Raw genomic sequence first — 11,242 nt, forward strand, 5'->3', positions numbered from 1 at the left:
ATTGAGTGCAATACTCAGCCTACCAAGTGGATCAAGGAAAGAAAAATGTACATAAAAACTATGCATCCTAATGCTAACTGGCACACATACTAGGAAGCATCTGAAATCCAATAGTCCAACAGGTATACTCATTCTCATTGTGCTTGTTTATAAAGCTTGCAAAAATTGAACATTCAGAATGCATGCGTTTTCTTTCTGATGACAGGGAAATAGCAATAAACATCCATGGGAGAAGGAAACCAAACTTCTGTGGCTGAATTCATCTTGCTGGGACTTTCACAGGATCCAAAGATCCAGATCTTGCTGTTCCGTGTTTTCCTGACCATTTACCTTCTGTCTATGTTTGGAAACCTGCTCATAATAATCCTTATTCAGACTGACTCTCGACTTCACACTCCCATGTCCTTCTTCCTCAAAAACTTGTCCTTTTTTTCCCCCAAGAACATTTATTGAAGAGACTGTCTTTTTTCCACTGTATATTTTTTCCTGCTTTGTCAAAGATTATCTGACCATAGAGTTGAGGGTCCATATCTGGGCTCTCTACTCTGTTCCACTGGGCTATGTGTCTGTTTTTATGCCAGTACCATGCTGTCTTGGTGATCACAGCTTTGTAGTAAAGCTTGAAATCAGGTAATGTGATGCCCCCAGTTGTATTTTTGTTATTCAATATTTCCTTAGCAATTAGGGGTCTCTTCTGATTCCATACAAATTTTAGGATTATTTCCTCAGCCTCTCTGAAAAATACCGGTGGAATTTTGATCAGAATGGCATTAAAAGTATAGATTGCTCTAGGCAGTATAAACATTTTAACAATGTTTATTCTTCTGATCCAAGAGCATGGAATGGTCTTCCATCTTTTTGAGTCTTCTTCAACTTCTTTCATGAGTGTTCTGTAGTTCCTTGAGTACAGATCCTTTACCTCTTTGGTTTGGTTTATTCCCAGGTATCTTATGGTTCTTGGTGCTATAGTAAATGGAATCAATTCTCTAATTTCCCTTTCTGTATTTTCATTGTTAGTGTATAAGAAAGCCACTGATTTCTGTACATTGACTTTGTATCCTGCCATGTTACTGAATTGCTGTATGAGTTCTAGTAGTTTAGGGGTGGAGTCTTTTGGGTTTTCCATCTAAAGAATCATGTCATCTGCAAAGAGAGAGAGTTTGACTTCTTCCTTGCCAATTTGGATACCTTTTATTTCTCTTTGTTGTCTGATTGCTGTTGCTAGGACTTCTAATATTATGTTGAACAAGAGTGGTGAGAGTGGTCATTCTTGTTGTGTTCCTGAGCTCAACAGGAAGGCTGTCAGCTTTTTCCCATGGAGGATAATATTTCCTGTGGGTTTCTCATAGACTTATTTTATGAAGTTCAGGAATGTTCCCTCTATCCCTACACTTTGAAGCATTTTAATCAGGAAAGGATGCTGGATTTTGTCAAATGATTTTTTTTGCATCAACTGAGAGGATCATGTGGTTCTTCTCTCTTTTCTTATTGATTTGTTCTATCACACCAGTGGATTTGGGAATGTCGAACCATCCTTGTAACCCAGGGATGAATCCCACCTGGTCACAGTGGATAATCTTTTTAATGTGCTGTTGGATCCTGTTTGCTAGGATCTTGTTGAGAATCTTAGCATCCATATTCATCAGTGATATTGGTCTGAAATTCTCCTTTTTGGTGGGGTCTTTGCCTGGTTTGGGGATCAGGATAATGCTGGCTTCATAAAAAGAGTCTGGAAGTTTTCCTTCTGCTTCAATTTTTTGAAACAGCTTCAGGAGAATAGGTGTTATTTCTTCTTTGAAAGTTTGGTAGAATTCCACCAGGGAATCCCTCAGGTCATGGGCTCTTGTTGGACAGCTATATGTAGAAGAATGAAACTCGAGCATTCTCTTACACCGTACACAAAGAAAAACTCAAAATGGATAGAAGACCTCAATGTGAGATAGGAATCCATCAGAATCCTAGAGGAGAACATAGGCAGTAACCTCTTTGATATCAGCCACAGCAAACTCTTTCAAGTTATGTCTCCAAAGGCAAGGGAAACAAAAGCAAAAGTGAACATTTGGGACATCATAACGATCAAAAGCTTCTGGACAGCAAACGAAACAGGCAAGAAAACAAAGAGGCAACCCAGGGAATGGGAGAAGATATTTGCAAATGACAGTACAGACAAAAGTTTGATATCCAGGATCTATAAAGAACTTCTCAAACTCAACAGACACAAAACGGATAATTATATCAAAAAATGGGCAGAAGACATGAACAGACACTTCTCCAATGAAGACATACAAATGGCTATCAGACACATGAAAAAATGTTCATCATCACTAGCCAGCAGGGAGATTCAAATTAAAACCACATTGAGATATCACCTTACTCCAGTTAGAATTGCCAAAATTAGCAAGACAGGAAACAACGTGTGTTGGAGAGGATGTGGAGAAAGGGGAACCCTCTTACACTGTTGGTGGGAATGCAAGTTGGTGCAGCCTCTTTGGAGAACAGTGTGGAGATTCCTCAAGAAATTAAAAATAGAGCTTCCCTATGACCCTGCAATTGCACTACTGGGTATTTACCCCAAAGATACAGATGTAGTGAAAAGAAGGGCCATCTGTACTCCAATGTTCATAGCAGGAATGGCCATGGTTGCCAAACTGTGGAAAGAACCAAGATGCCCTTCAACGGATGAATGGATAAGGAAGATGTGGTCCATATACACTCTGGAGTATTATGCCTCCATCAGAAAGGATGAATACCCAACTTTTGTAGCAACATGGACGGACTGGAAGAGATTATGCTGAGTGAGATAAGCAGAGAGAGTCAATTATCATATGGTTTCACTTATTTGTGGAGCATAACAAATAACATCGAGGACATGGGGAGACGAGAGGAGAAGGGAGTTGAAGGAAGTTGGAAGGGGAGTTGTACCATGAGAGACTATCGACTCTGAAAAACCACCTAAGGGTTTTGAAGGGGCAGGGGTGGGAGGTTGGGAGAGCCAGGTGGTGGGTATTAGGGAAGGCACGGATTGCATGGAGCACTGGGTGTGGTGCATAAACAATGAATTCTCTTCCGCTGAAAAGAAATTAAAAAAATAAAAAATAAACTTTTGGGACTACAACAAAATAAAAATCTTTTTCACAGTGAAGGAAACCGTCAATGAAAAAAAAAAGCAACCTACTTTGAAAGGGAGAAGGCATTTGCAAATGATATATACAATAAGGGGTTAATATCCAAAATACATGAAGAACTTATAGAACTCAACACTAAATAAATAATCCAGTAAAAAAGGAAAAAAAGCAGCGAGAAGACATAAACCGACATTTGTACGAAGACATCCAGATGCCCAACAGACACATGAAAAGATTCTCCACATTGCTCATTATCAGGGAAATGCAAATCAAAATTACAATGAGATATCACCTCATACCCGTTGGAATGGTTAAAATCAACAATAGAAGAAACAACAACAAGTGTTGGTGAAGATGTGGAGACAGAGGAACCCTCTTGCACTGTGGGTGGGAATGCAAACTTGTGCAGCCACTCAAGAAAACAGTATGGAGGTTCCTCAAAAATTAAAAATAGAATTACCATATGATCCAGAAATTCCACTACTTGGCATTTACCCAAAGAATATGCAAACACTAATTCAGAAAGATATATGAACCCCTATGTTCACTGCAGCATTATTTATAATAGTCAAATTATGGAAGCAGCTTAAGTAGCCATCACTAAATGAATGGAAAAAGAATATGTGCCATATATGTGTGTGTGTGTGTGTGTGTATATATATATATATATATATATATATATATATTACTCAGCCATAAAAAAGAATGAAATCTTTTGACTTGCAACAACATGGATGAATCTAGAGAGTATAATGCTAAATGAAATAAGTCAGTCAGAGAAAGACAAATACCATATGATTTCACTCATATGTGAAATTTAAGAAACAAACCAAATGAACAAAGAAAAATAGAGACAAACCAAAAAAAGACTCTTAACTATAGAGAATAAAATGATGGCTGTTGGAGGGCAGGTGGGAAGAGGGAAGGGTGAAATAGATGAATGGGAATTAAGAGTTTATTTGTTGTGATGAGCACTGAGTAATGTATAGAATCGTTGAATCGCTATGTTTGTTGTATAACTGAAACTGATGTAACATTGTGTGCCATACAATTATATGCCAATACCTTTAAATAAATAAACAAATTAAAAAAAAAAAAAAGACCAGGAGATGGTGGAGAAGTAGCAGACTGAGATGACCTCAGGTAGCAGGAATCAGCTAGATAGCTTATCTAACCATTGCAAACACCTACAAATCCAATGGGAAATCGAAGAGAAGAGCAACAATTCCAGAAACAGAAAATCGATCACTTTCTGAAAGGTAGGACCTGCAGAAAAGTGAATCCAAAGTGACGGGAAGATAGACCGCGGGGGGAGGGGCTGGCTCCCGGCAAGCGGCAGAGCAAAGGAGCACAAAATCAAGACTTTTAAAAGTCGGCTCCACAGAGGGACATCGCTCCAGAGGCTAAACTGGGGAGAAGCCCACACGGGGTCAGCATAACCCCAGGTCCCACGGGGTCATGGAAGGACCGGGGGTGTCTGAGTGTTGCACAGCTCGCAGGTATTAGAGTGGGGAAGCCGGCTACAGCAACAAAGCCGAGGAATGAGCTCTCAACTCGGGCTTACCTTGACCCGGTCACAGTCTGGGTGAGCTCGGAGCACGGCTGGAGGTCAGGGAGACGGAAGCGACCGGGCGCTTTTCTCCAAGTGCGAGTGATTTAGTGCTTTCCTCCAAGCGCAACCAGAGGGCAGGGAGACGGGGGCGGTTGGGCACTTTTCTCTGAGGGCTCACTGAGGAGTGGGACCCCAAGCTCTCGGCTCCTCTGGGCTGAAGATTAGGAGGCCACCATCTTCATTCCCATCCTCCAGAACTCTACGGAAAGCGTTCAGGGAACAAAAGCTCCCCAAAGCAAACCTGAGCTCATTACTTATCCCGGCCCCTGGTAAGGGAGGTGCAATTCTGCCTGTAGCAAAGACACTTGAGAATCACAACAACAGGCCCCTCCCCCTTAAGATCAACAAGAAACCCAGCCAAGACCAACTTCACTCACCAAGGAGAACAGTGGAATTCCAGAGGAGGAGAAAGCAAATCTTATCTGGACAAAATGACAAGGCAGAAAAACTCACCACAAAAAAAAAAAAAAAAAAAAAAAAAAAGAGCAGGAGGCAGTACCAAAGGCTGGGGACCTAATCAATACAGACATTGGTAATATGACAGATCTAGAGTTCAGAATGATGATTTTCAAGGTTCTAGCTGGGCTCGAAAAAGGCATAGAAAATATTAGAGAAACGCTCTCCGAGAGATAAAAGCCTTTTCTGGAGAAATAAAAGAACTAAAATCTAACCAAGTTGAAATAAAAAAAAGCTGTTAATGATGTGCAATCAAAAGTGGAAGCTCTTACTGCTAGGATAAATGAGGCAGAAGAAAGAACAGTGACATAGAAGACCAAATGACAGAGAATAAAGAAGCTGAGCAAAAGAGGGACAAACAGCTACTGGACCATAAGGGGAGAATTTGAGAGATAAGTGACACCATAAGACGACACAACATTAGAATAACTGGGATTCCAGAAGAAGAAGAAAGAGGGGAGCAGAAGGTATATTGGAGAGAATTATTGTAGAGAATTTCCCTAATATGGCAAAGGGAACAAACATCAAAATCCAGGAGGTTCAGAAAACCCTCCTCAAAATCAATAAAAATAGGTCCACACCTCATCACCTGACAGTAAAATTTACAAGTCTTAGTGACAAAGAGAAAATCCTGAAAGCAGCCTGGGAAAAGACGTCTGAAACATACAATGGTAAAAATATTAGGTTGGCAGCAGACTTATCCACAGAGACCTGGCAGGCCAGAAAGAACTGGCATGATATATTCAGAGCACTAAACGAGAAAAACATGCAGCCAAGAATACTATATCCAGCTAGGCTATCATTGAAAATAGAAGGAGAGATAAAAAGCTTCCAGGATAAAGAAAAACTGAAAGAATTTGCAAACACCAAACCAGCTCTACAGGAAATATTGAAACGGGTCCTCTAAGCAAAGAGAGACCCTAAAAGTAGTAGATCAGAAAGGAACAGAGACAATATACAGTAACAGTCACCTTACAAGCAATACAATGACACTAAATTCATATCTCTCAATAGTTACCCTGAATGTTAATGGGCTAAATGCCCCAATCAAAGACACAGGGTATCAGAATGGATAAAAAAACAGAACCTGTCAATATGTTGCCTACAAGAAACTCATTTTAGAACTGAAGACACCTCTAGATTTAAAGTGAGAGGGTGGAAAACAATGTACCATGATAATGGACATCAGAAGAAAGCTGGGGTGGCAATCCTTATATCAGATCAATTAGATTTTAAGCAAAAGACTATAATCAGAGATGAGGAAGGACACTATATCATACTCAAAGTGTCTGTCCAACAAGAAGACCTAACAATTTTAAATATCTATGCCCCTAACATGGGAGCAGCCAACTATATAGACCAATTAATAACAAATTCAAAGAAACACATTGACAATGATACAATAATAGTAGAGGACTTTAACACTCCCCTCACGGAAATGGACAGATCATCTAAGCAAAAGATCTACAAGGAAATAAAGGCCTTAAATGACACACTGGACCAGATGGACATCACAGATATATTCAGAACATTTCATCCCAAAGCAACAGAATATACATTCTTCTCTAGTGCCCATGGGACATTCTCCAGAATAGACCACATCCTGGGTCCTAAATCAGGTCTCAACCAGTGTCAAAAGATTGGGATCATTCCTTGCATATTTTCAGACCACAGTGCTCTGAAACTAGAACTCCATCACAAGAGGAAATTTGGAAAGAACCCAAATACATGGAGACTAAACAGCATCCTTCTAAAGAATGAATGGGTCAACCAGAAAATTAAAGAAGAATTGAAAAAAATCATGGAAACAAATGATAATGAAAACACAACGGCTCAAAATCTGTGGGACACAACAAAGGCAGTCCTGAGAGGAAAATATATAGAGGTACAAGCCTTTCTCAAGAAACAAGAAAGGTCTCAAATACACAACCTAACCCTACACCTAAAGGAGCTGGAGAAATAACAACAAAGAAAGCCTAACCAGAAGGAGAAGTGAAATCATAAAGACCAGAGCAGAAATCAATGAAATAGAAACCAAAAAAACAATAGAACAAATAAACAAAACTAGGAGCTGGTTCCTTGAAAGAATTAGTAAGATTGACAAACCTTGGCCAGACTTATCAAAAAGAAAAGAAAAGAACCCAAATAAATAAAACCATGTATGAAAGAGGAGAGATCACAACCAACACCAAAGAAATACAAACAATTATAAGAACATACTATGAGCTACTCTATGCCAACAAATTTGACAATCTGGAAGAAATGGATGCATTCCTAGAGACATATAAACTACTACAATTGAACCAGGAAGAAATAGAAAACCTGAACAGACCCATAACCAGTAAGGAGATTGAAACAGTCATCAAAAATCTCCAAACAAACAAAAGCCCAGGGCCGGATGGCTTCCCGGGGGAATTTTACCAAACATTTAAAGAAGAATTAATTCCTATTCTCCTGAAACTGTTCCAAAAAATAGAAATGGAAGGAAAACTTCCAAACTCATTTTATGAGGCCAGCATCACCTTGATCCCAAAACCAGACAAGGATCCCATCAAAAAAGAGAACTACATACCAATATCCTTGATAAACACAGATGCGAAAATTCTCACAAAAATACTGGCCAATAGGATCCAACAGTACATTAAAAGGTCTAGTCACCATGACCAAGTGGGATTGATTCCAGGGCTGCAAGTTTGGTTCAACATCCGCAAATCAATGATTGTGACACAATACATTAATAAAAGAAAGAATAAGGACCATATGATACTCTCAATAGATGCTGAAAAAGCATTTGACAAAGTGCAGCATCCCTTCCTGATTAAAACTCTGCAAAGTGTAGGGATAGAGGGCACATACCTCAATATTATCAAAGCCATCTATGAAAAACCCACTGCAAATATCATTCTCAATGGAGAAAAACTGAAAGCTTTTCTGCTAAGGTCAGGAACAGGCAAGGATGTCCGTAATCACCAATGCTGTTCAATATAGTACTAGAAGTCCTAGCCTCAGCAATCAGACAACAAAAAGAAATTAAAGGCATCCAAATCAGCAAAGAAAAATTCAACCTATCACTCTTCGCAGATGATATGATACTATATGTGGAAAACCCAAAAGACTCCACTCCAAAACTGCTAGAACTTGTACAGGAATTCACTAAAGTGTCAGGATATAAAGTCAATGCACAGAAATCAGTTGCATTTCTTTACGCCAACAACAAGACAGAAGAAAGAGATATTAAGGAGTCATTCCCATTTACAATTGCACCCAAAACTATAAGATACCTAGGAATAAACCTAACTAAAGAGGCAAAGCATCTATACTCAGAAAATTATAAAGTACTCATGAAAGAAATTGAGGAAGACACAAAGAAATGGAAAAATGTTCCATGGTCATGGATTGGAAGAACAAATATTGTGAAAATATCTATGCTACCTAAAGCAATCTACACATTTAATGCAATCCCTACCAAAATCCCATCCGTTGTTTTCAAAGAAATGGAACAAATAATCCTAAAATTTATATGGAAACAGAAAAGACCTCAAATAGCCAAAGGAATATTGAAAAAGAAAGCCAAAGTTGGTGGCATCACAATTCCGGACTTCAAGCTCTATTACAAAACTGTCATCATCTACACAGTATGGTACTGGCACAAAAACAGACACATAGATCAATGGAACAGAATAGAGAGCCCAGAAATAGACCCTCAACTCTATGGTCAACTAATCTTTGACGAAGCAGGAAAGAATGTCCAATGGAAAAAAGACAGCCTCTTCAATAAATGGTGTTGGGAAAATTGGACAGCCACATGCAGAAAAATGAAATTGGATCATTTCCTTACACCACACACGAAAATAGACTAAAAATGGATGAAGGACCTCAATGTGAGAAAGGAATCCATCCAAATCCTTGAGAAGAACACAGGCAGCAACCTCTTCGATCTCAGCCGCAGCAACATCTTCCCTAGGAACATCACCAAAGGCAAGGAAAGCAAGGGCAAAAATGAACTATTGGGATTTTATCAAGATCAAAAGCTTTTGCACAGCAAAGGAAACAGTTAACAAAACCAAAAGACAACTGACAGAATGGGAGAAGATATTTGCAAATGACATATCAGATAAAGGGCTAGTATCCAAAATCTATAAAGAGGTTAGCAAACTCAACACCCAAAGAACAAGTAATCCAATCAAGAAATGGGCAGAAGACATGAACAGACATTTCTGCAAAGAAGACATCCAGATGGCCAACAGACACATGAAAAAGTGCTCACCGTCACTCGGCATCAGGGAAATACAAATCAAAACCACAATGAGATACCACCTTACACCAGTCAGAATGGCTAACATTAACACGTCAAGAAATGACAAATGCTGGGAAGGATGTGGAGAAAGGGGAACCCTCCTGCACTGTTGGTGGGAATGCAAGCTTGTGCAACCACTCTGGAAAACAGTGTGGAAGTTCCTCAAAAAACTGAAAATAGAGCTATCCTATGACCCAGTGATTGCACTACTGGGTATGTATCCTAAAGATACAAATGTGGTGCTCCGAAGGGGCACATGCACTGAATGTTTACAGCAGCAATGTCCACAATAACCAAACTATGGAAAGAATATAGATGTCCATCAACAGATGAATGGATAAAGAAGAAGTGGTATATATACACAATGGAATACTATGCAGCCATCAGAAGAAATGAAATCTAGCCATTTGTGATGACGTGGATGGAACTAGGGTATTATGCTTAGCGAAATAAGCCAATCGGAGAAAGACAGCTATCATATGGTCTCCCTGATATGAGGAAGTGGAGATGCAATGTGGGGAGGTTGGGGGGTAGGAAAAGAAAAAATGAAAGAAGATGGGATTGGGAGGGAGACAAACCATAAAAGATTCAATCTCAAAAAACAGACTGAGGGTTGCTGGGGGGAGGGGGCCGGGAGAGGTGGTGGGATATGGTCATTGGGGAGGGTATGTGTTATGAGGAGCGCTGTAAAATGAGTAAACCTGACGATTCACAGACCTGTACCCCTGGGGATAAATATACATTATATGTTAATTAAAATAAATACATTTATTAATTAAAAAAAAAGAAAAAAAACTTGTCCTTTGCTGACCTCTGTTTCTCTACAAGCATTGTTCCTCAGATGTTGGTCCACTTCCTTGTAAAAAGGAAAATCATTTCCTTTGCTGGATGCTCACTACAGATAATTGTCTTCCTTCTTGCAGGGTGCACAGAATGTGCACTTCTGGCAGTGATGTCTTATGACCGCTATGTGGCTGTCTGCAAGACCCTGCCTTATTCCACTGTCATGACCCAGAGGGTTTGTGTCCAGTTGGTCATAGTGTCTTGGATCAGTGGAGCATTTGTATGTACAGTGGATAGTGCATTTACACTGTGTCTTCCCTACCAGGGACAGAATATAATTAATCACTATTTTTGTGAACCGCCTGCACTCCTGAAGCTGGCTTCAGCAGACATATACAAGGCTGAGATGGCCCTCTTTTCAATGGGTGTGATTATCCTGTTAGCACCTCTCTCCCTCATCCTTGTCTCCTACTGGCATATTATCTCCACAGTGATTCAGACGCAGTCAGGGGAAGGGAAGCTCAAGGTCTTCTCTACCTGTGGATCCCATCTCACTGTTGTGGTTCTCTACTATGGATCTGGAATATTTGCTTACATGAGACCCAATTCCAAAACAATGAGTAAAAAGGATCAGGTCATCTCTATGTTCTATTCAGTTATTAATTCCATATTGAACCCCATCATTTACAGCCTGAGGAACAAGGATGTGAAGGGAGCCCTCAGGAACCTGGTTAGAAGATAATCTACCTTCAGAGGTAGTGATTTCTGACATTTTTCTTAAGCACTTGGAAGATTGTGATCGACAACAATATCTCTACTATTCTCATTCTTTCTTTCCCTAACTTTATATGCCTCAGTTGATTTTCTTCTCCACAAGTATTCATTTAATGCCTATTTTGTGCAAGTGCTGTGTCCAGGACATCACAATATGAGTAAACCTTCATGCCTTCCTTAGAAGGTTTCATTACC

At 39.7% G+C, this 11,242-nt stretch overlaps 1 protein-coding gene across 1 annotated transcript; it reads left to right on the plus strand.

Moving 5' to 3' along the window:
• The first annotated feature begins 225 nt into the window (after window positions 1-225).
• Window positions 226-11,015, plus strand: LOC116865411 (olfactory receptor 2D3-like). Its single transcript, XM_032853683.1, has 2 exons — window positions 226-430; window positions 10,297-11,015. The coding sequence occupies exons 1-2, from the start codon at window positions 226-228 to the stop codon at window positions 11,013-11,015; spliced, it is 924 nt and encodes a 307-aa protein (XP_032709574.1).
• The last annotated feature ends 227 nt before the right edge of the window (window positions 11,016-11,242 follow it).

This window comes from Lontra canadensis, unplaced genomic scaffold, assembly GCF_010015895.1.
Source record: "Lontra canadensis isolate GAN:19392208 unplaced genomic scaffold, GSC_riverotter_1.0 scaffold7, whole genome shotgun sequence".
Classification (NCBI taxonomy): domain Eukaryota; kingdom Metazoa; phylum Chordata; class Mammalia; order Carnivora; family Mustelidae; genus Lontra; species Lontra canadensis.

Coding starts and splice junctions, on each gene's coding strand:
- LOC116865411 (XM_032853683.1), top strand. CDS start 226: ATGGGAGAAGGAAACCAAACTTCTGTGGCTGAATTCATCTTGCTGGGA. Junction 431..10,296: donor CCTCAAAAACTTGTCCTTTT/TTTCCCCCAAGA, acceptor ACTTGTCCTTTG/CTGACCTCTGTTTCTCTACA.